Genomic DNA, 26,677 nt, shown 5'->3' on the forward strand with positions numbered 1-26,677 from the left:
AATACTTACATAGTCAATTATCAAACAAGCAATTATTCGTGAAAACAATTTTAATTCAGTTACTGTTCTTAATTATTTAAGAAAAGTATCTATGCTAAGTTGCAATTTTTTTATTCAAATGCACAGTAGATTTTGTATAAAGCTCGATTGTTTGTAACCTTTTTATGTAAACTATAATTTTTTATTTTGTGTAAGCTCGACTCATTGTGTATGTATTTTTAAAATACTGTGCATACTACTTATGCAATTTTTATTTATTTTTTTAACTTCATAGGCAAAAATAAGTAAACAAACAAAGAAAAGGTTTTTGTTAACCGAAAAAAAACCACAGTGCACCAAATCTGCAGAATTTTAAATTAACTGTTTGTTTATTGAGTTTTTATTCAATTAATTAAATTCCTAATAAAAAGAACCTAACACCTCCTACTGATCTACATCTAGCTTTACAACTTTTGACTTGGTACTCCAAATAGTTGTTTTGACAAAATATAACAAAATCCAGTAGTGAATTAAATAATTACCGATCCTTCATAAAGATATATGAGCAATAACTTTAAAAATTTCCTGTAAGATAACATTGGACACATCAATTTAGTAAACTCTGTTACTAATAGCATACATTTCAAATCAACATATTTTACAACACTTTTTGTTTTATGTTAAGTTTAAATGTAAAAACTGATTTTAACATTAAAAAACTGGAAAAAGAGTAGAAAACACTTTTTTTATACAAAACACCTTGTTTATTTAGTCATTGTTAATTATACTAGGCGTGAATCTAAATGTACATTAATTTTTATTTTAAACCTGTTTGAATAAAAACTCAATAAAATAGTTAGAAATTTGAACAGTCTGCAGGTATACTGCATGTATTTTACAGAAATATTTTCAAAGTTATATTTCATTACTAATTTCAACACATAACAATTTGGTGTTAAAAATTATGAAAATTACTTAATGAGTAACAACTACAAGAACTAGCTTCTTCATACTTTTTTGTTGGCTTGTTTCAGAATTGTTAATTAAACTGTAAACAAATTTTAGAATGTTCATTTTATATGTTAGTAGTTGTGTTTGAAATATATTTTATGGTTCTCATTTTCACAGTAGTTTTTTTCCCTTTGTTATTATTATTTTGTTTGTTTATTGTATGCATTGTATTGTTCATTATGTACAATGTTTAGCGTTACTGGATAGAGGCTTGTTAATGCCGCAACTGATAGCTGCATTGATACTGCTCTACTATTTCACTTTGTTGAAGTCATGCTTTTAGTGATTCTTGTAGTTCTTGTAAGGTATATTTTATTTTTAACTTGGTCATTTACAAAATAAATTATTGGACAGTTTAAAATCTTCCTGACCTATTAATCACTTTCATATTTTTGGTCCAATATGATCGGTAACTAAGGCGTTAAATCATGGAAAAAACAGCTGAAGGCCTTATTTACTTGTTTGTAAAAAACCGTGTCATAAATAAATTACTGCTTTTAAGGTCTATTTATATACACAATTTTTGAAGTTACTACTTTAAAATATCGTTAAAAGATTAAATTAAATTTTTCAACATACTTTAAATTTATCTTTTGCTGTTATTTTTTCCGCTTTTAGATGGCATATCATCTACTAAATAAAAACTGACCAAGTCCATTAATGCATGTTGCAAACTTTGTAATTAAAACACGTATGATAAATCTGTAGAAGTACGATGCTGCTTACAATAAATTGCTTTGTAGTTATCAAATGATATTGCTTGTTCAAAATATGATGTGCATGTTCTGAAGTATGTATTTTTCCTAGATAAATATTTACTGTATTGTTCAAAGCTGTTGTGTAAAATGTGTTTTTACATTTCCTTCTTTCAAGAAAATATTTTTAAAAATCTAAATTTAGAAATTGTGTTTGCATAACACATGCAAGATGTGAGTTTTGAATCAAGTTTATTAATAATTCAAATATATCTAAGGAAACAAATTTTCAATGCTTTTAACAATGATAATACAATTATAATAAAAATTAGTACCGATATGGAAATACATTTTTCATTTACTGATTTTGGTCTAAATTTATAATCAGTACTATTATTACCTATGAAAAAAATTAAAAAATATATATTTATAAGATTCCAAGTCAACTGTTGGTTTTAACCTATGAGTGCCATTGTTTGAATAAATACAGATAATTTAAGTTCAATAAACTTCTACAAATAAGTTTTATAAATTTAACTGTAATATCAATACCCAAACCAGTAAAAATAAGTAGCGACCCTTGAAACTGTTTCAATATTGTGATATTTTCTTATAAGAATGGAAATGATTTCTCTTCAGTATAATTGTATCAAGTGCTATTGAATTGTAGAATTCTATTGATCTGACCTGCCAAGCTGTTTATTATACATGTATTTATTGTGTACTCTGCTTTAATATAACCTCGATGTAAATAATTCTCTCTGCAATGTACTGTACCCATTTTATGACGGCCAAATAATTTATGCAAATTTGTGAATCGTTTGCATAGATTAGTCACTATTTTATTTATTTACCATAATAACACGAGTTTAAAGTACATACAAAATAACTAACCAACTCCATTGTTATCTAAACATCTCCAGTTTTACCTTGAATCTTTTGTTTGAAGATAAAACGTTGATCATGAATTTTATTTTATTAGCAAAACAGTTTTCTGCTTTATAACTATGTAGCTTTTTGTATAAAAACAAGTGTTTTGACCAGTTAAATTTGGTTGGGTCAAATAACGCATCAACCACACATTTTTGTAAGTCACAGGGAAAGAGCATTGTAGATTAACATAAATGTTTATCAGTCACTATAAATTGCTCCACTGGTCTCGGATGTTTTTACACTTTCTGAATTAACTAGGTTATTAGTACTTGGTAATTAGTTTTAATAGTTTTTTTACGAAGAACTACCTCTAAATATAAGTTTTTGACAATATCGAAACCCGCAAAAATTGGGTTTAAGTTTTGATTAAAAATGGGTATTCAGTAAAAATTGCGTCTGTCATATTGGGGTTGTTCATTCTAATAAAGGTGGCCCAAAAAGGGATCCTTGTGGTACTCCATGTAGGCTACTAACATTTTGTTTGTAAAATATCCATTAAAAAAATTTTATTCCTTAATCTTACGATTTCTTAACTCAGTATTTTTTTTTAATAATTTTTACTTTGCCGTTTCATTTTTCTCCTCTCTTTGCAATTACCGGGTATCTTGCAAGTTATTTTACGCCACACTACATTATTTTGACGAACTTCCCACGCAAGGATTTAGTCCAGAAAACAGCTGTTTGCCGCCAGCTTATTCAAATGGGGTTTCATTGCCCAGTTTCATTGGGTTGAAATGGGTTTCATTTTAATATCATATGTACTACTGTGCTGTAATGAGTTTTACCGGACACCAATCAGCTGATTATACTGTATTTAGGTGGCAATGAGTAGTTATAAACAAAACATAACCTCTCTTACAGGCTGTGACTAGTAATTTTTAGTCCTTTAGTTGGTGGAAATATATAAGGATTTGTACAGATTTAGTAGTATGGCGTAAACTATCGTAAACTATGGCGTAAAATTATTTTTATAACCGAAGGCTGAAATTAATTATGAGATGTTTTCCCAACCTGTACTTAAGAAAATGTGGTGTTTTTGTGTCCTCAGCTCCTTAGCTCTTCCTTTTCAAATCACGAGACCTTACAAAGTAGATTGCCAAACTTTTGAACACTGTATAACCTGGGTACAGTACGATTCCTGTTTGATATGTAACTGTCTCGTATGCTGTATGTCGCTTCTCATCCTTTGCCTTAGTTGTTGATCTGTCTCTCTGTCTCTTTCCCTCCCACTGACACGAACAAACGCTATTCTCTGTCTTTGTTTATCCCGCAGAGGATAAGGTTAAAGGAGGCGTTGACCGCAGTTCTACCGTCATTGCTAAAGAACCTGAAGGTAAATCTACTAGCCTTTATAAAATAACAAATTGAAAATCTGATTTGGTGGGAGCGAGCACATTATTTTGAATATTCATTTTGAATTTGAAAAATGTCTTGTTTCTGCAGTAGTCAGATTGTATTATAAGTTCGGATTTTTTTAAACTAGAAAAGTTTGTACATTTAAAAAATATTTTTTATCTAAATTTTTATTTGGTGTATTTACTGTTTTGTGGTTTATTTAACAAAAATTGTCTTTTTAATGTTTTAATTTCTTTTTCTTTTATTGGATGCTCGTGCTTCCATTTCAGATTGCACCCTCAGGTACTAACCTTTCAGCTCACAGTAATATTAAACAGTAACCACAAAAACTTTAATGTAATTTAAAATGTTCTTCCGATTTTATCAATTCTGAATAGATTCTGTCACCTTATTGCTTGTTGCACATTTTAAAACTTTTTGATATAACTTGATGATCTGGAGAAGGTTTCTCCCATTTGTGTCAATAAATTTACACCATTTTAATATCATATATTTACTAATCCAGTGACTGTGAAGCTAATGGATAAAAAAATATAAGGTATGGTTGTATCAAAACAATTTTATCCAAGAGCGAAATCACTGAAAAACCTACTTATGTATTTGAAAAGTATACTTTTTTATTATTTTCGGAATAAATTTTTAATAGAAAATATGTTTTTAGCCATAAAAACTAGAATATAATGTATATCACACAACTGAATCATTATTATTCAACCATCCTTTTTTTATAATATACGGAACATACCTTACGAGGGTAAATAAGCCCCATATAGCTTCCTAGCAAGGAAGGTCTAACTTACCTGAAGACAAGATTTAACCTCCATCTTACACAGACAAACTCTTACAGTATTGAATGTTCTGAGCATGATCCGTAAACTTTTACAAGCTAACATCTATTTTAAAGAATTTTGTAAAAATATAGGTTTTGTACCGTAGTTATTTATATTAGAATATGATTATTGTAGGCTAGTCTTACTTTAGTTTAAGGCTTTCCGGTACCGTACATGTGCATTTCCCGATCATCCATTTTTGTCATGGTTTTATCAATGGATTTTGATGATGCATCACCATATTATTTAAATGTTTATGATTGGCTGCTCAAAAACATGCTGAAAAACAACCAATCAGGATCACTCGCTTGTGCTGTTGGGAAAGTTGAAACGTTTATTATTCTTACTGGCTGTATTTGTCACAATTTAATAATAAAATTAAAACAATTTGTTTTACGCTTAGACCTTGCTTGTTTCAGTTTTATATTGCCAATGTATTGTTCAATTCATTGACTTTTGAGTTTCATAGTGTATTATAATTTTTGAAAACTCTGCAATAATACGATATTGACCCAATGTTGAATATTAACAACAAAGATATTCCTAATGTAGATTCCTCAGGTGAGAAGATTATTCTACAATTTTGATTATAAATATATTTATTTACATTGCACATGAGAGTTTTCGGATAAATTAACCACAGATGATTGTACTCTGATTAAAGATAAACCAAACAATCAAATGTTTACATCAAATTCCCGTAACGTTCTAGGCAATCCACATATCCGTGAATGTTGTTAGGTGTCCATTACTAAGGAAAACACAACGTTAACTGATCATGTAGTTAAACATATCATTAATCTACATACAAGAGATTTAGCAGTGTTAAATTCTTTTTAACAGAACTTTTTTCGATTAAATTTAAGATAATAAGATGGAATTTGAAATTATTTCTTGTTTACATTATGTTCCTAGATCTATTGTTAAGGATTTGTAAAAAACTGACAAAGTCCGAAGGCCAATCACTTTGACTTATCTGGGAAACATACCAATTCTCAATGAACCTAGGAATCATGCTTAACCATTAAAATATTTCTCTTATTTGCACGAATCTGTTTTATTACTCTATTTAAAATTCAAACTTATGCATTGAATCATGGTTTTATTGAAAACTGACACTCTAATTCAAATCTAGCACCAGCTCATTTGACCATTCCATAACTATCTTTTTCTAAAAAATCTTGAAAGAAACCTCTGCTTCTTCTCTGTTCTTGTGCATCATGCTTCACTTCCGCATGCATGTTTCATCATGTATCAGTCATGTGCTTATCGTGCATTTGTCATTGTAGCATTTTATGTTTCTTGTTATACTTGTTCACTGTTTACCTTACTTCATATCTGTTCATTCTGTTGTTGGTTGACACTAGATGTATCAGATGATGAAGCATTTAGCGATGCGTAGTTTTAACTCAACTAGGCAGAATTATATTTTATACAAGATGTTATTTATCATCAAAGTTATGATAGTATTATTAATTAAACCCATCTGAATTCAAAACCTGTTTTAAATTCGCTTCAATTTATTAAGCATTAAACAAACCGATTAAAATATCCTTTATTTTTATTTGTCAAAATTATATTGCAAAAGATCAAGTAGCTTCATAATTTAAATCCATGTGTGTAGCCCCTGAGCTGTTGGACATAATGTAAGACTAAATTACTTACGTAATTCCCATCACAGCTCAATAAAATATGTCTATTCAGGACATGTTTCGGTGTTAAAACACCATCGTCAGCTTCAGGTACATAGTGTAGAGTTGATCAGTTGTTAACATCGTCAGAAGAATAAATAAACACAGCACGGACACGAATAAATACATAAAACAGTTAAACATTTAAAAAACAGGCCTGTTCTAACAAAGATGACCGACCGCACAGGTAGCAAGGGAAAAGAACGGAAAAGAACTTTTTAATTCACTCATCAATAACTCCGTCCATCCTACAACAGCTGATCCTTGTCCAATATCTCTTTCTCTCTCACACAACTGATAAGCATAAGCTGGTCTAGTCTGTCCCTTGCTACCTGTGCGGTCGGTCATCTTTGTTAGAACAGGCCTGTTTTTTAAATGTTTAACTGTTTTATGTATTTATTCGTGTCCGTGCTGTGTTTATTTATTCTTCTGACGATGTTAACAACTGATCAACTCTACACTATGTACCTGAAGCTGACGATGGTGTTTTAACACCGAAACATGTCCTGAATAGACATATTTTATTGAGCTGTGACGGGAATTACGTAAGTAATTTAGTCTTACATTATAGCTTCATAAGGTTAAATGTGTCAAAAATGTAATTTTACCTATCGTATTGAAGTGGAAAACTGTATATAACAACTGAATTTTTTCAGGTCCCTATGTATAACATTCATATCACGATAGCCTATGCCGTTCTTATTCATTATCACTATGTCCATCACATTTTTAGACAATATCTGTTTTTTTTTTGTTTTTTTTTACTCTATCTCTATCTCTATGTTTAGTTTACAATCAAGGTGATTTAATTAAGAGATGTGTAGTTCCAACTTTGAGAAAGATGGTCTGATAGTTGTAATTGTTATTAACTCTAAAGGTTTGTTAAATAACCTTATTTAAAGAAATAAAAGCTACAGTAAATTACTCGCATGATAACTGAATACGAATACCAGACCATATTGATTATGAGGGATGACTAATTGATCAATTTTATCTCATCAAAATTGACCAATGCCACTTGACCTCATGAGATATTTTTTAATTTCAAACACTGTGCCAAATTTCAAGTTTTTAAATTTTAGTTGACTCAACAAATCTTCTGTGTTCAGTTGAAAGATTGCGTTGCTTGACAATTTCCGGTGCTACCATGGTTTTTGCAAGACATAAAGGTATACAGTATATAAATTATAATTATGAATTGGAAGTTAACACTATTTTGGTGGTACATTGATAAAAAATATGGTTAAATTGAATAAATTATGTGTTTCTCACTTAAACCGTTGTTTTTTGATTTGTTAAGTGTTAGGTTTATGTGTTTTATTCTTCTCTACATTTCAAAACTTTACTATCTCATGTATTCTATGCATATGAAATGTGATGTTTGAGTGTTTCAGTGTATATCCAATACAGAAAAATTATCAGTATTTTCTTATTTCAACAATCATTGTTGTTCAAAAATGTGCCTCTTTGGAAAGTCAATCTTTATGCTTTTATCTTTTTACATTTAAATATTCCTGAACTCTACATGATTTTGGAATGTTTGTGTCTAAGATTAAAAGTGTAATTAGTCAAAATGCTGTGCTACTCAATATAGATTTACATTTACTTTCAATTCTTTATAAGATAGTTTTTTCGCGAGATGGAAAAGAGTAGTTGGCTTTTCTCTTACAAGAAAAATATTTAAATTTCACAGCTTCATTATTATTACACCACAATCCTAGCAAGACTGTGCTAAATATAGGAACAGTTGTAAAGCTTCATCGTGACAGCTGCAATTGTGTCAGTCCGTTGTTGTTAGTCTGCTATATCACCTTTTATCATTTCTTCTTATTTTCATTCAACAGGTGTTAATACTGTATTGTTTGTCAAACTCAAAACGTTTTCATATGTTAGAATCAGTTGGTGTACCCTCCTCTTCTCAGAACTATGTTGAAAGTGAGTTTATCAAGCTTTAAGAGAATCTTTAAATAAATTCTAATTATATTTAGTTGGTTGACATTAGTACTAAAGACCGCAAATTTTATATGAGCGTTATTATATAACGTTAGTTTTGAATTTCAAATTGTTTACACTGCTAAAAATATAATAAATGTCTCACTCTTGCTCATGATATTGTTTTTTTCAAATAATTGTTTACTTTTCTGAGTAGTCCTTCAAAAGAATGTGCCACAAATTTTCAGTATGCCCAAAACCCAGGCATGACTCAAATTTTGTACGAAAATAATAAAAATTTAATGTCAGTTACCAGTTGGAAAAAAAACAATGGATGGTTTTATTTAAATTTGTGGCAGTAAATGCATACACTACCTAATAAGACCGTTTATCTGATTCTTATTTGAAGGTGGAAAAATGATTGAATTAAAGTAAACAGATACACAAATAAATATTTAAAAATGTGTATGATATGTAAATATACTTAATGATCAAGTGGAACTGGTTAATTTACATGGATTCCACAAATTACGCTACAATGTTTCTTTTTTTGTTGAATCGTATATTCACTTATAGTGTAGCCACCGTTGTTGTGTGTAGGCTTCGTGGGTGGGGGCGCCACTCCCCCTCCCTCCCCCGCATCATTCCCCCCTACCAAGCCCTCTGCAGTCTTCGGTTCGCCCTCGGCCTCCAAGTCAGGCCTCACCCTGGGGTCGGTGTTGTTGCAAGGTGCCCAAGGTAGAAACCGTGTGCGAGTGTCAGACTAACACCTATCATTACTCGTGTTGAAATCTATTGATTTTTAACTAATATTTTTTACAGTTTGTTTTGTTTGTTTTTTACTCACTCTTGGCCTAAATTTTAATTTTGTATTTTAATTTTAGTGTTTTGTTTTGAAAAGTTCTTTTATTGTTTCGTCAAATAAACTTTTGTTTTGGTTTTCTTACTTTTAAATGGAAACACTTTTGATACCTTTGGAAATATTTTGTAACTCATAATATTTCCACCAATCAACAGAAATAAACTTAAAACCGTAACAAAATAAATAAATGTGTTAATAAAAAATATTGAGTTGAAAAATTTTTAAAACAAGTCTTTGGAAAGTAAAATATAACTATTCATTTTTTTTTTGGACGACTAATCGTATAAAAAAATATGTACGAACATCACAAATCGGAAGTATGTCACCTTTTGAGCCTAAATATGACTTTTACTTTAGACATTTACTGGTTTCAATCTCTTAATTAATGAAATGTTGATATTAATATCAAATCGAAACCTTAATGCTGGAAATCAACAGGTTTAGACAAGGCTTTACCAATTGTACTTTATATACAAGGGTTGTCAGTAAATTAAAGTCTGCAGCCATCTCCGTCGCAGCCAAGTAAGCTAATTCTGATCTATGAACAACATTGTGTTCTTACTTTGCCCACTCCTGTTTTAGCTGGTTCTTACTCCGATTAGTCTCATCATTATTGATAATCCCAAAGTTGCAGTGGATTTTGTATGCGGATTATGGTGAGACTGAACAAGAGTGATTATTGTATTAATAGGGGACGTCCCTATAAGACTACGGTCAGCCCTGAAACACACCGATCAGTAAAATCTCTGCAAGCATTTTTTTTTAGAATTTAATCACTGTCATGATGGAAACTGGTAAACAGCCTACACCAGCACTGTTGGGCAAATGTTCACAGCCTTCTGCCAACTCCCCAAGCCATTTATAGACATTTTCTACATTGAAAAACTTGTATGCATACACATCTGTTAACTGGCCACAGTAATCAACAGAAATTGACCCCTTCCTAAAGAAATCTAACCAGAAAATGTGATTCATACTCGGCGGTAGCGTTAACGTTCTTACAAAACGTTTCCGAATACTATTACGTGAGTAATTATTCAATAGGAATAGGAACCACATAGAATAGTAGTGTATAAAGGAAGAAATGCAACAATAATCACAGATTTGAACTAGTTCTCTTGGTTGCGACAGGAGCTCAATATAGATCTTAATAATTTACGGAAAACCCGTATGCCTATACAATCAAAGAAAGGAACAATTTCCCGTTAGGTTTCACTGTCCCTTATAAAAACAAGGAGAATGTGTGTGGGGTTGTATGTTTGTGTGATGGTGTAAGGTGGTGGTAAGTTGTACAGTGTGCAGTGTGCATGTAGAGCTGCTGGCTACAAAACTCGACTGGTACCATCCGTCCGCAACGGCTCACGCCAAAGCCCTCAGTGGGCAGAACAACAACAGACGCAAAACTGACTCCAACACAGCTGGTAAGTAGCACGTTGCATGCACCACACACCTTCCCAGGTCAGGTTCAACAGAGCCACTACCTTAGAGTAGGTAAAGTAGTTCAAGTTTCATGAGATCAATTAGTTATTTTTCAGGAGTAAATAGTAATTTGTGGTGAGAGACTGTATATAAAAAAAATTATAACCCACAAAACTGATAAATAATCACAAATATACATAAGTTAAGAGGGTTCTACCCGGTCAATTCAAGATGCCGGCTAAACATGCCTCTACGTTACGTGTGCTTTTTTTGCTCTTAACATACGAGAGCTTGGGGATGAATTAATTTTAAACTATTATTTAAAACCACTAGTAAAAAAGATTAATTTACGGATTTTCAAAATTATTTTGTAATTTCTTAAAGTAACAATTACAAAATTTCAGTTCATCCAAGGCATAGTTTGGATCTTTGTGAATATTTTACACTTTATTTAAACTCGATAAACACTTTAATAATGCCACGAGGTTCTTTTTTGTAGGGCCATGTTTATGTGGTAACCAGGCGGCGGGTGGAACCCTCTTAATAGTGTATTTTGGAATAAGGCCCCTATTACACGAGGTAGCCTGGCGACGTCGCCAGCGACCAAACTGGCTACTCAGCTTGTCATGGGGCATTGATTCTTATGGATGTTATTACACGAGGGTAGCCAGCGACGCAGCCACACTTTGGCGACCGACTGGCTACCGAGCCCCGTCGCCACTGTGGTAGCCACTGGCTACCCATATTGGCGACGCTGCGTTGTAGCATATGGAGCTTATTACACTAGGTCGCCAGTATCACGTCGCCACTCGGTTAGTTCATATCACAGGGGTACTTGCACACTGTTGTGTTGCGTTCTGTTGTGTTGTGAGTGTGTGAATTGTTCACTTCAGTTGATAAAATGTCTATATCATCCTTTATGACTCAAAGAAACTGGATTGTGACATACAAAAATCATTAAAACATTTTTTATTGTCCGTACAGAGCTCATCAAAAAGGGTGTAATATAACCCTTTTGATTCTCTTGCACTAAGCATTGGATGAACGTACATTTTTCTCTTCCTTTGCCTCCTTTTCTTCAGAAGTAACAGAAGGAGAAGATACTTATAATCACTCATTATTCACTGTAAACACCGCTCATAACAAGTACAAGTGCAAGACAAGCACTCACAACAACGGCGCCACGGCGGTAAAATTCTGGCTACTCAACTGGTTATAGGTTTGGTGGCCAGTGCGTCGCCAGCTACTGCCGCTGGCGACGTCGCCAGGCTACCTCGTGTAATAGGGGCCTAATAGTAGGGTCTGTTAGGAAATTTTACAACGCAAAAGAAAACTAATGAAAATTTGTTTTATAATTCATGTTATAGTAAATTTCAAATTTAAGTAAATATAAGCCTATTGAGACATGAGGATGTTTTTTTGAAAAGATATTGAAATTTGTTAGGTTATTTAATGATAATGTTGTCACTTATTCACAAAACATTTGACTTTCCAATTTTAAGTTTGTACATAGTCAGTATTTTTTAGAGGTTCTGTTATGCTACAATAATCGAATGTTTCTCATTTATCAATTCACACATCTTTTAAATATTCTGTAGGATAAATAATTTTCAAAATTAGTTTTTTTTCTCAATCCCTTAGGTTTAAATGGGTTTAAACAACAAAATATGAACGGTAGTTACATTCATAAGGAAAAGGACTGACGGGATATTTATTAGTGATGTATCACTATCACTATGTAAATTTTGTTGACATATAAAATTCCATTTTGAGAAACATGGGTTAAACACATTCTGCCTTTTTTGAAGTAACTGGATGGAAAAAAATTTGCTGTTACCTTCATTTATTTTTCAATGGTTGCTTATGAACCTGGCCTATCACAAAACTACTTAGTGTCTGTGTAAGTATGACATACTCATCTTTGTTATACAGTAGTACATTTATATAGTAATTTGTAACTAATTTTGATTTGCAATAACTCAAACCTTGCTATAACGGTCCTCCCGTTATTTATATGGTAAAAATACCATTACATTTTAATTTATTTTTATCTTTTTACTATCTCCAAATCTAAAATAAAATCATATCTTTACTAACCTTCAAAGCTTCATTCACACATTTGGGTTTCATAAGCTGTTGTATCGTAAAAAATAGTCTTGACTTGGCCCCTTATTCCCCTTGGTGTCAAAAACTTTCAGATGGCATCTGAGGTTGAATAGGCTGTTTTTCCATAATACTTGGTATATTCAAATAGTAGAAAAAAGCCAATATTTATGCATATCTTTCTCAATTTTGAAAAAATTTACTTTGGCCCTTTTCCCCTGTGCCCTTAGTTTTGTGAACTTCTTTTATCTTTAGATAGAAAATGTCTTTTACCTGCAAGTATTATGCTTATACATTCAATTCTGAAATCTTGCATCTCAATTTCTATAAATCCCATCCAATTTGATATTTTGTATTTTTTATAAACTTAATAATACTACTTTTATGCTTAATGTTGCTATACATAAGTGTGTGTTTTAATATTTTTTTAAACTTTTTGATGCTTGCCTCCAAAAAACCTTGCAAAAATCTAAGCTTAATAATATTACAATTATTCATCAGTTATTCTTGTCCATTTTCAAATTTTGTACGAACCTCAAAATTTACCGAAGAAAGGATTAGCTCAACTGCATTATATTTAATATGTATAGTGGTTTTGTGGTGAAAATTATACTTCCATTTCAATAATTGGTGGTGTAAGGTACCATTCCTAAACTGTGACTGTAGCGGCTATGACTCATACTGCTTCACTTGTAAATAAACGCACCCGTTCATTCGTGACTGGTGAATGGGGACAGCTGCTGTGACTAAAGCTTTGTATAAAATTAAATGGTTTGCTTCAAAATATAACTGACCTACTGTTTTACTAGGTTTATCTTACGACGATTTCCAATTCAACACTTTTAGCATAAATAAAATAAGTATATATTTTTGACTCGTTTATGTTTTATTATACCTTCTTGCGTATTCCTGTATGGCTGATGGTCTTTAACGATATTTTACGCGAGTTTGTTTTAAACCCCTTTTTCCTAAATATATAATCAAAATCGGTCTTTATTATAATACTTAATCAAAGTTGTTCTTTATTATAATTCAATAAAATTTAACTTTGCATTAAAGAAATAGCTTTCCAAATTTTTAATAATCCTGTAAAAGGACTCTCGACTAACATTTTTTCAAGCCCCCCTTCACGTTGTATCAGAGTGGACGTGGCTTATCGTAAAAAAAAATGTCTTTCATCTTTTCTTGCGATATAAGATAGATTTAACGCAACACTATCTACATATAACACTCAATATCTCAGTCGCTATATGGGAATGTACCTGTCGGCCACAGTCATTACTTCTGTAAAAATTCACGGCTACGTTACAGTCATTGCTTAATGAGTTGTAACTTTACATTGTAACCATAAAAACTAGGGTTAAAACTTGCTAGGACTTGTTCAAGTGAATTGGAATGTATCACAATTTGGGAATGAAAGCTTGTACTCTCATTTCTTCAATTTATAGTTTTCATTGTTATGAAAGATGGGCAGTAAAGAGTTGAGCCAGTAAAGAATTCACTATAAACTTTTCTAATGATAACTTCTTGTTAATGATATTTTAAATGAGCAAGATTTTTGTTATATCTTTTATTACTTTCTCCCCCTATACTATAGTATAGGGAGAAAGTTTTTTTTGTGACAGATTTTCTTGAAATCTGTATTGATTTTCTTTTCATTTGATGCATGAAAAAACTGTGAAGCTAAGTTCAAAAGCTTGAAAGAATCATATGGTTATAATCATATATTGTTTTTTTTTTTATAGCCCATTCACAAAATTTAGGCGATTTAAGGGGAGGGTTTCCTGAGTTGTTGCCCCACAATCTTTTTTAGCTCAATGTAAATATCAGCTGGTGAGCTATTGTTTCAATATTAGGGTGAGGAGGAAGCGATGGAATCGCTTCCCCTCAAACCGCCTAAATTTTGTGTATAGTAACAGAGAATAGAACATTGAATGGTTAGGTTTTAAGCAGCCTGCATTTTTAATAAAAAAATAAACAATAGGCTAAAGAAACACTACATATGATTGACTGGTTTTGTTGATAAACAATAATTGAATAGACCTATGGTTATAAAGGCAATTAATTTAAACCATTTTGTGAGGTATCAGAATTTGTCAACTATGTCACATATAAAAAAAAATACTTAAATAATAAATACTATAGTAATATATTTATAAAGTTCTGCAACTTTTAATTCATCGGTTATATGTCGTAAGTAATAAACTTCAGCGCCCTTTAGTTGTTAAAGATTGGATTTGATAATAACTCAGTAGTTTTTACTACCCTTGACAAACTTTGCCTTTCATCAAACTTATGACATGCTCAACTAATCTCTCAAATGATGATCCTGAGTACATACATGTTCTTCAATATATTATTACAAATTGTTGATGTTAGCCTATTGTTTATTCTGATATGTGTTTGAGTTATGTTAAATGCATGTGCTCTAGAGGATTCGGAAATCAGCTACCAAACCCTCGCAACTGACTCTGATTTTGAGACTGATGGTAAGTACATATTTTTTATGTTGAGTGAGTTTGAGTTTATTGAGTGACTTACTTTAGATATGCTTTTAGGTTTTTTTGTAGGATTTGTTCCTTTTATTAACTAATCTGATTTCGTTGTTTCTATAATGGAATTCTATTCTCTTCATACTCCTTTGATGATACTAATTGTTTAGGAAGGTAACATTATCGTTTTTCCTTAAATATTTTGGTACAGTCATTTTGACAAATGGTTGATAATTAATTAAATATATATAAATGGACAGTGAATAATCAAAATTTAAAATAGTTAATTATTTAGTGCTGTATGTTGTATTACTACCACTTTGATTATTTCTATAAGCTTGCATTAATGTTTCATATATTTCAATGTTTCCCAGTCTAAACCTGAGGATTTATTTCTTTTTGCTGCAGATTTGTGCTAGGGATTTACAATTTACCAAAGTTTACACATACATTTGAATCTAAGTTTTTACATTCAATCATAAACACAGAATAGTCAAGTTTTCGGCCTTTTTTAATTTTGTGGTATATTTTATAAACCGTCTATGATCTATATAGAGCGTCAACATTATGTCTCTAGGAATAGTCAGCGTAGCTAGATTCTCACCATAGACTCGCACTTCGTGATACGTTGGATAGATTGATTTATGAATTGAAACTGCTTAGTGTAGTAAAGTATACTGGTTATTGGATCACTGAAAACTCAAAGAAATAAGTTTTTTTTTAAGCGGTACAGTAATCAAATACATTTTCTTGAGTTATAGTACAGGTGTTAAATACCGATATAACAGACTGTTAAATTTAAAAAATAGTTTGTTTTCCATATTTGTTTCATCATACACTTGTGAATTGCTGTGTATATTGGATCCACAAATATAAATTTAATCTTTTAAGTTCCAACAGTAAAAGGTAAATAGAAATATATTAAACTTCTAGGTTTTACCTCTATTTGACAATAATTAACACAGTAGGAATCGTACATGTTTTTTCATATTTTTTTACTGTTGCATAATAAAATTATTTTACTATTAAATGGTGAAAATTTCAATCACTTACAATTAAAATTGTAATAAATTAATATAAAATTGAGGATCTGTATTATTAAAATGCTTGCTTAAAAATAATTTATCTGAGCCTTATCATTAAGGTGATAATAGGAAAGGTGTTAACCCCACGATTTCATGGACAATAATCAAACAAGTATAGACCATAAATGTATAACCTTTTTCATTGTAAATAGTACTTTAATTGCTGGTTTCACTGTAAAACAAATTGTTTTAAATATTTAAATCGTCAAGTGTTTATCTATTAAATGACTAACAGCTTGAGCACAGCTTCTGATTGGTTTCCATGTATCCTGAAGTAAATCTGGAATTTATAAATAATAAGTAGCCTGGAGAACCAGTAAAGTAACGACAGCATGAGTTTTAAGCAGCTTGTGATCAGAATGTGGTGCAACGGATATAAAAAAATTGCTTTTGATTTGGCGTAAATCAGAATAGTAAAGAGTGTTACTTAGCATTTGAGTCTTAGTTTTCTTTGCCAAAATCAAAACGGTTTACTAAATAGTGCTTGGTCTTGCTTTATATTTTGCACATTTTAGATCCCTCTTTCATAAATGTAGTAGGAAAATCTATTAGTAGTACAATTAGGTATCATACTGTATACAAAATTAACAATTTCTACTACCTCATATCCCAGTTTTTAGTTTCTAATGGTTTTAAAGTTAGTTTTGTAGTGTTGGTTGCTCGTAAAATTTAGAAAGTAAATGCTAATGTCAGAACAATAGGTTTTATGCTGTACTTTTGATTATTGTAGCCTAACATTAAGTTGTTCTAACATCAACACTTACTAATAAAAACCCTAAAGATGTAAAAAAATAATTTCATTCTCTTCTTAAATTGCAGTTCATTAAATTTTAACCCTGAAAATAAAATATTGGAATCCATTCCTTTTTGTAAAAAAGAATTACTGTTTATTAATAACATAAAATAAAAAAGTCCCACACCTTTTGTCCTACATAAAATGTCACAGTTTTGGGTATTTATCCGAGGCAATATCCCTAATTATCCAGCAGAAGGGAGCTAGATCTGAACAGTTTAGGGAAGCAGACCAAGTAACCTATGTTGCACCACGTTGCCTCTTCTAACATTGCTGGTCTAATGCTCGCAATGCTCTGTCCCGTAGAACTAAGGATTGTGTGCCCCAACAAGACAACCTCTCAACTTTCTACCAATTCTTACAGTTCAGGTAAGCTCGGTCATGTCACCTCATTGCCATCTCTTCTGTGATCCTTACCGAGATGTCCGTCTTCGCCTAGCTTAACTAATCAACAAACCTTTGATATAATACAATTACTCTCCTGCATTCAGATTTGGTAATAAATTGACACCTTCAGACCCATGAATGTCTTGGATTAAATTTCTTTTAAATAACTTAGTTGCTTTTCCTAGATCTATCCACACAAGCAATGGTGGATGTACAATTTCAATTGTACACTCACACACTCAGAGAAGCCAAGAGAGAGGGAGTGTCCAACAGTAAGAGTGGCAACAGTGGTTGCAATTGAAACTATGATATGTTCTATTCAACTCTCTCTCACTAATAAATGTTTTACCAGCTATTTTAAAACACATAAATAATCAAGTAGTAATATTACCACCTTCTAAAAACCCCTTTAATTTGTATATCTTGTAAGGATCACAGAGAGTAATGAATGTCACATAAGTTTGACAGGAAATTCAGGAAGTTAGGTCGCGAAGGATAAATGTATCAAAGATTTGTAAATATTAGTCTAGCCTCTGTTGATGTTTGCATAACTTGCTTGATGTATTTTGCATTGGGGATTCCTCAAGGTATGAGCTTTTCTTTACTTTCGTAGCATGATTCCACACAGTGATAGCACCGTAAGTATTTTTAACAGCTTCGTGAATTTATCGAGTGCTTTGTCTTAAATTTGCCTCCCGTCAGAAGCTTGAGTCTCTTTATTTAAAATTAATACTTTCAGTTCAAACAAAGCTGAGGTTTACTTCACCAATGAAGATGATAACTTCTCACAGGAGGCAAATTTATTGTTGAATAATCTGTTTTATGCTATCTGTGTTTCAGCGAAAATGAAGCAGTGTTCCTTAATTTTGTGAATACTAATGAAAAATAATTTCTTAAGCGTTGTTGTTTCACCTGTTATAGCTTTGAAGGTCCATTTCCATTGATACTCATGTCATGTATAAGTGTTAAATGTGTGATTTTTTACATTCATTTTTGTTTAAATGTCTGTTCTATGGGTAAAATGTTGTAATTGTCATTGTTTATAAAATCACTGTACTATGTAGTAGAATAAAGTAATATCAACTATTTTATTTAGTAATTTGCCACATTATTTTACAATTAATCAATTTACTCAGTCTGATTTTACAAACGGGTAATTTTTATAGCCTTTGATATAAAATAATATTTTACAAATTATATCACAGTAATTAAATGATTCAAAATATATTAGCCTATTGTTCAGCTCTGATCTATTGCGCTGGAAAACAACAAATTTACAAACTTAGTATTGACTCAAGTGTGTTGGATATCAATCTTTGAATGAATTTAAAACTATATAAATATTTAATAGTTAATATTCTATCAATTTTTTTTATTTTTTTTTATGAAATCACGAACTATCACAATTTTTATAAATAGATGTTGAAATATCAAAGAGTAAAAAATTTGATTTAAAACCGTTTCAGAGATCTGAGCGATTTGTATAAAAAACACAACTCAATTTCCAACCAATTATCATGTTGAGTCTAGTAAGTAGCTACACCTAAAGTAGTGAATACTCACTATGGATTGTTTCACTAAGACGATAGGTCAAACTTATCAGATACTTCCCCACCATTCACAATTCACATGACACTTGGCATCTAGTTACTTTTATCTTCTCTGAGCTGTGTTGAACATGTTGTGACGTGTTGCAGCTCGCAAGCAGGAGGTGATCAAGATGACAGAACAGCTGATTGAGGCCATCAACACTGGTGATTTTGAAGCCTACACGTAAGTCTGCTGCCAGCTGTCAGTCAAATCCTGGATTGTAAGAGTTCATGGTCAACAGAGCATTGATGATTACTGCAAAGTTATCAAATAAGTTTTTTTTACACGTGCACTGCCGGCATAGTAGATCTTCAACAGTCTACCAAAAGCGAAGTCTTAACTACTCTTGTCCTTTGTTTGCAAGTATTATATTTTACACTCAGCAATAAAGTCTAGTCGAGTCTGTGATTGCTTCTACTTTTGGGATGTGTTCTAAAATACCAGTAATATTTCTTTTTATAATAATCCACCTTTAGGAGATAGTTTAGAAGCAAAAGCCATTAAAAACTCATTGTATTACGAACTTGATGCTTGGTTGTCAGCAGTGAATACAGTATGTTTAATCATTTTTTATTAATCTTACTCGCAAGTTCCTACGCCACTGTAAAAGGTTTTGTTAGTTATGAGATCACTTCTTTAAAAACGTTAAAATTTTCATTTTTAACCTTCTTTAACTCTCCCTTTGTAACTCTGTGCCCTTCACTTTAGCAACATTATGAATAGGATTATTCTTGTTTGAAATCTATTGCAGATTCTTTTTTCATGTAACATACTTTATGCTAAACCGCATGACATATTTTGAAAACAATTCATTAAAACAAAAAATAAAATATGGCCTACAAATCTTTGAACTTTAACTCACTTCCCCCAAAACCCGACACCTGATTGTCGTCTCTTGGTCCAAGTTTGTCCTAGGTGTACTTGATTATGCACATTTTGGCGTCAACAAATTTGTCAGATACACTGCATAACAACTAATATTGCCTGAAGAGGCAAACAAAACACATAAACATGAAAAACACTTCTCGACTATAATTTATATTTAACATAGTTTATCTTTCTCGACACACATGGTATTGGTATATGACTGACCTTACCTGTGCATGCATCGAAAAAGATTTCTTGAAGTCACAAAAAATATAATATATATATATGTATTTTTATCTGGAGATTCATATGAACAAAATTTGTTTGTTTAGACCAAAAATAATCTACATGTAAACACTAAAATAAATATGCTCTGTTTACAGGAAAATATGTGACCCTCACCTTACAGCATTTGAGCCTGAGGCGCTAGGTAATTTAGTCGAAGGAATGGACTTTCACAAATTTTACTTTGATAATGGTAATTGTACATTATTTTCCTGCACGCTTTTTTAGATTTAGTTACTAGTTTTTGCATCATCAACCAGCTGTTGTCTCAATGAATGTTGAAACTCAACCCCTCTTGCTGATACATTCATAAGATTAGGTATTGGCTACCAATATCAATGATCTTCTACATGCATGTTTTGTCCTCAATGTCTAGTCCATTCTCTCTCATCCAATTTGTAATCTACGAATCAATCAATATGTTAAACTGTGAATATGGCACAGTAAAACTTGTTATTTATGCACTTTTTTATACACTGCTATTAAAACATTCTTTTAATTGTTAGCCTATGTATTTTTATTTTTTTTTTATAATCAAATTAATTTAGATTAAAATTTAAATGTTTTACAAAAATAATCTACAAAATTATTTGCCAAAAAAGATGCAATTTAATGACAACTAAGAGTTTTCATACAGTATTGTGTCATTATAGAAGAGTAGGTAAAAAGCAAAAATGAGATACAGTTTTTAAGATTTTTAAGTTAATTCAAGCATATTTTTCAAATTAAATTTTGAAATAAAAATAGAATCTTTACAAAACAGTTTTGGTGCTGTATAGACCTTATTTTTACGATTTATTTTATTGCATGGCCCATTTTTGAGCTCTGATACCGTCTTAACACTTTTTAGTTGAAAATTTTTCTCACCACACACTTCACATGAAGTCTATTGTATGTTATGGTACTTGCATGTGAAGGTTCTTAACATTTAGTGGCAAATAATAAACTAAACATTTCATTTATAAAAAAATAAGTATTGATCAAACCACACCAATGTAAAACTATTTGCTGTAACAAGGATGTTAACAAATACACTTACGCAAACTTAGAACAGTTAAATAAGAAAGATTAATTCAATAACAATTCTAACTGTGAAGGAATAGTAGTCACTTGAAACTTGGATCATGTTAAAACTGTTAATTAGGTATGCAATCATTATAAGGCCACTTAAGGTTAACATTTTAGCAATAATATGTGTTATATGTTAATATATGATATATTTAATATAAAATGTATTGTTTGTAATGGCTCTTTAATGTTGAACCATTCTTCAAATGTTACTATATTAGGCTATGCATGCATGTATGTTATATTAACTGTAGCCTACCAAGGGTACTGACATTGACAAACACAACTATGAAGGAGGATTTAGAGATGTTAAGATACATAATGCACTAAACTAAAGGTCTGAGGTTACGAGGCATTAACCACACTGCAACTACCTCAGAATAATATGTAGACTTGTACAAAATTATGTTACATTCAGTGAAAGCTTAAAGCTGAATTCACAGCATTATTGCTGGGAATTGTATGTGTTACTTATTTTTATAAAATCTCAAATAGAATTGCAATGTGGTTTAATGTAAAGGTATTTAAACTTTGCTATTTAAGATTAATTTTTAGTTTATAAATTTAAATTTTAAAGACTCAACAAACAAAATTGATTTGCAGTTGTGATTGTCGGCGCCATAGGCAATTTTTTCAGGGATCAATCGGAATCGGAATTCTGATCTTGTTACATTAGTTTTTTGCTCAATGCCCAATGATAGATGATATCTGGGTCCAGAATCAATCTGTTTTGGAATTGGACCAGCAAAATTCACATTTGAATGGATCACTCTAACTACTTGACTATCCAGATAATTATTTGATAACATGAAACTTTACACATTATTTTCGTTGTCTGTATTTGATAAACTTGTCCTGTAGTTTCATCGTGTGATGTTTTTCAGTGGTAGGCAAGAACTGCAAGGCGGTGAACACTACAATACTCAACCCTAATGTTCACTTGCTGGGGGAAGACGCAGCTTGTATTGCCTATGTGCGGCTCACTCAGTATATGGACAAGTGAGTTTCATAACACTCAATCTAACTCATTCTTGGCCTAGTGACAGTAAAGTAGTGGTTTTAACAACATTAATTAAATTACAAAGCTACTTCTCTCATTTCCCCACAAAACAATAATGCCTGGGGTAGTCACAGAGAAGTAAGGAGCAGAGGATACACAAGTAGTGTCTAGGGCAAAGTCCAACACTGTCCCTCTCACCCTCATGTATTACAACGCTCATGGTGCAGAAAGACCCTTTCCCCTGTACAATTGGAAGTTTCACACAGTGCTTGCCATACAGGCTCTTCTTTGATTGTCACAAGTATGATTCCAGAACAACATATCAGAGCTGAAAGCGCACGGTCATCCCAAGTGTGTTTCCTCTGTACCTTACTTCTCTGTGGGGAAGTCTTGCAAAATAAGCCAGTTAAGCAACAATAAATCCATAATACTGTGTCACGTGTCTTTAGTAACCCTTTTCAAAGGAGATTTTTCAACTGGATCCCTGGAGACAAGTATTTGAATCACAATGTTATATTCATAACCAGAAGTTTTTTAAATGATTGATGCTTCCATGACGATATAACAAAGATCATTGTAGATGTATCTTATCGTCAGTAGTTGATGATTCACAATGTGTCGTTGTTTGTCACAGGCAAGGCATCGCTCACAGCTCCCAATGCGAGGAGACACGAGTGTGGCACAAACGTGACAACAAGTGGCAGAACGTTCACTTCCATCGCTCCACCAACTCCCCCTCCTACACGTTTGCGCCTACTGCGCACAAATAAAAGACTTTTCGCATCAGGTTTTCTTCTTCTAATTCTACTTTTTCTTCTCACTAAATCAACTTGTGCTGCCCGACTGTATTGCACCCTTCTGGTGTTTCGTCTCTTAACACTGTTGCCAGTTCGGTTCCAGTTCCTTTTTCTGTATCTGTAATCTTTTTGTTTCTTTAAGGCTGCTCAAAACATTTCAATTATTTACTGTACTGATCGTATTATTTTTTAACGCATTAAATATTTATTTTATCTTACGGAGATACGATCGTGAAGTACTTAAGATGAATGGATTGTTGATCGATAATACAGATTAATTGTAAAGAATGTTTTGTTTCAAAAGAACAACATGCACAAAAGTTCTCAATTGAGAATACGGCTTCAAGACTGAAACGGAAATCAAATGTATTCAGATGGAGAGATAGCAGTGTCAAAGAGACGAAACACCTCGTCTATAAGTGTAAGCTTAACATATTTCGTAGGTAAGTTGCCTTTCGACGTGGTGTCACGGACTGGCTATTGAACTATCTGGTTAGTTTTGTCTTCAACAGTTTTAGATTCATAACTCGAATAAGGTGAATTGTCAACGCAAACGACTATTGTATGCTTTAGGACATTAGAAACTCATATATATACATATAAATCTTTTTGAGCTTTAATCTAGGTGGGATTTTATAAGAATCTCAGTTGCATGACCGATCTCACAGTCATTTCAAACTTTACAATGTTCATCTATTTTATAATGGAAATACGAACATATTTTTTGTTTAATTGATAATCCAGAGTGCATTTTAAATTTTTTAAATGTTAAATTGTACTTATTTAGTAGTTTTAAATTGCATGATTAGTTGTTTTACACCACAAGTGGTACCTTGGAAATTGTGTTTCAAAACATATTTATTCAGTTTGTATTTAAGCAAAATTACCATTAAAAATTGATATATTAGTCAGAAATCGGTTTGTAGATGTTGATTGCCAAGGATCCACGTGATAGAGTTGGCCTAATGCAAACTGTGAATATAATACTAATTACCAATGGACATGCATGAATCTGTAGCTGTAGTCATATTTGAAAGTGATCATCTTTCTTGGTGTAGACTTGAGTTAAATCGATAAGTTTTCAAGTGAAACTTTTAAAGGTAATTAAATAATATTTAAGTAACGTTATAAGTATAATGTATTCGTATGTTGTACCGATACATTATATGTATAAACACATTATATATACATAAACATATGACATTGTAAACTTCTCATTGTACTTATATATAAATATTTATGTCAGTTGGACATTCACTTTATGTTGGTTGTGTTTCGTTGACCCCCACGTTACGGTTGTGGAGCGAATGTTATTCTTGTGTGAATATTTTGTAAGATAGTTATTGTTTAAATTATAAATCGTGCTTTAAACTTTTCATAGCTTTTATTAAATCGTAGGTTACGATAACAGAATCACTTGTTCGTAAATTCTCCTATCGATAGGTGTAGCATCTGATCGTTTGCAATCCTATGCAAATATACGAATTTATCGTAATATAATTTAACGCTATTATTAGTTGTGATAGTCCTGTACGGTTCATTACTGTTATTTGTACAAAGTGGCTCCAAAGATGTCCCATTAGTCCTATCGACATCACGGCTGCGGCTTTCTCCGAACGTATACCTTAGCGTAAGTGTTTTGAGCCACCTTGTCCATAATCCATGAGTACAAACATAATTTATTTAAAGCTGTTTATAATTAAATGTACTTATAAATTGTCTTTTTTTGTATTAAATTTAAATAGATGAAAAACTTAAAGGCACTGATAACTTACTGGTGTATATTGTTGCGGGAACAGGAGTCGTACGATCAACTAGGCTATAAGCCTGTTTCTGCATTATTTACCATTCACCTTTGCCATTTCATGTTTCAATGGTAAGTTCAATGCTTTTTATGCATGCCCTTCACTAGTCAACAAGTTATAATAATAATAGTACCTTTGTCTGTATTTATTATCCGCTCTATAGTTTTACGATATCTTTGTTCCTGGGTTGATACTGAGTGATTTTAGTGTGTATTAATATTGAAATGTGTGTATTTTTATTAATGTACTTTTATGTGTTTTGTATTCAATAATGTTTTTTTGTTTTAGTGCAATTATTATAGCTCATTTTATATAATTGTTAATTAACGTAAGTTTTTATTGTTTTTGAATTTTATATAAATGTTAACTTTTTTTGTTAATAAAAAGGATTATAACATCAGATAGGTGCTTAATTTAATAAAATTGAGATAACAGAGTATCATAATCGATCAAATCGATGTGGTTACTTATTTTATTTGCTTAAAACATAGTATTAAGGCTTTTGAAGAGTATTACCGCCATGACATCACGATTAGCTTAGTTTCTGGAATAAAGTTCTGGCTGTAATTTTCCGATTGTTTACTTTACTGTAACTTGTGTATACATTTTATAGTAAACTTGTTACATTTTGAACATTTATTAATCTTTATCTCTAAAATTGTTCATAATTTATGATATATTTATAAATATATATATATATACAATGTTATATAGTACAATTTCTTTGTAAGCGGAAATTCGTGTTTTGAACTTAATGATACATTTTATATTACAACTATAATTATTTGTGATCGTATTTGGTAACTAACTTATAAGGCAACCTAACACTTCACTAGAAACATATTTTCTACAACAAATATTGCCAAATTGTATCCAAACAACTACTGGACAAAATCTAAACAATATCTAAACTTAGTTAATTTTATCAAGCCATGAAGTTTTGATTATAGCACAGGAGTAGAAATTATAAAAATGTGGTTGCCTCAAAAATATCTTTGTCTTGTATAGTGGTTTTTGAAGGGTTCTTCCTGCAGGGTTTTGTATCTGAGCTTAAGCAAGTACTTTCCTATTCCATGCTAGTACTGTACTACATTTGATGTAAATGCCATTTGTACCAAAGTGGTGTCAGTAGTTGTCAAAGACAATTGATTAACATTTTGCAGTAAATTAGCAATCGGATATTTTATGAATATTTAAACTGTAAACAATCCCAGATCATGTATCCAGTGCCATTTCCAATGTTGCCATAATTTTGTTTTCTGTGATTTGCACTTTGTTCTTTTTTGCACTTAGGTGTTTAGCTTGAACTGTTACATAATATGAACTTATTAAAATTTGCTATTTAGTATTTACATAGGGCACTTGGTAGCTGCTCCAGCCGGTTCCATATTTTTATGCGTTGTTCAGTGTAGTTTTTTATACTACTAGACTCTCAAACTACAAATTGTATTATAACACGAAACTTACCTAATATTTTATTGATTGTATAAAATTGTAAGTGAAGAATCGTTGTAGTTTTTGTCTTGCTGGAAATGATTGTGTGTACATGTGTTTGTTTTCTATTACTTGTTTCGTACATTTTAAACTATTATTATTATAACTTTGTTTTACATGTTTTTGTTATTTATAAAAATGATGTGTTTTAATTTTTCTCCAGATTCAAGTCTTTTGTGGAAAAATAAAATACATTATGTCGA

General features: G+C 31.5%; 1 protein-coding gene across 12 annotated transcripts in view; it reads left to right on the top strand.

The window, feature by feature from the left end:
• LOC128988713 (calcium/calmodulin-dependent protein kinase type II alpha chain) overlaps positions 1 to 26,677 on the top strand; it is a 194,549-nt gene extending 167,872 nt beyond the window's left edge. For 2 of the 12 annotated variants that reach the window (XM_054410287.1, XM_054410295.1), the window contains exons 13-18: positions 3,892 to 3,951; positions 9,028 to 9,165; positions 19,266 to 19,341; positions 20,409 to 20,503; positions 22,263 to 22,377; positions 23,013 to 26,677. In XM_054410287.1, coding sequence (XP_054266262.1) covers positions 3,892 to 3,951; positions 9,028 to 9,165; positions 19,266 to 19,341; positions 20,409 to 20,503; positions 22,263 to 22,377; positions 23,013 to 23,148 — 620 coding nt within the window. In that variant the 3' untranslated portion in view covers positions 23,149 to 26,677. Of the gene's footprint in view, positions 1 to 3,891; positions 3,952 to 9,027; positions 9,166 to 17,487; positions 17,551 to 19,265; positions 19,342 to 20,408; positions 20,504 to 22,262; positions 22,378 to 23,012 lie in introns of all 12 variants that reach the window. The other 10 variants (XM_054410314.1, XM_054410331.1, XM_054410348.1 and 7 more) reach the window with 5 other exon arrangements.

Source organism: Macrosteles quadrilineatus, unplaced genomic scaffold (assembly GCF_028750875.1).
Source record: "Macrosteles quadrilineatus isolate MER2022 unplaced genomic scaffold, UCM_ALF_1.0 Scaffold_1__1_contigs__length_201487025, whole genome shotgun sequence".
NCBI classification, from domain to species: domain Eukaryota; kingdom Metazoa; phylum Arthropoda; class Insecta; order Hemiptera; family Cicadellidae; genus Macrosteles; species Macrosteles quadrilineatus.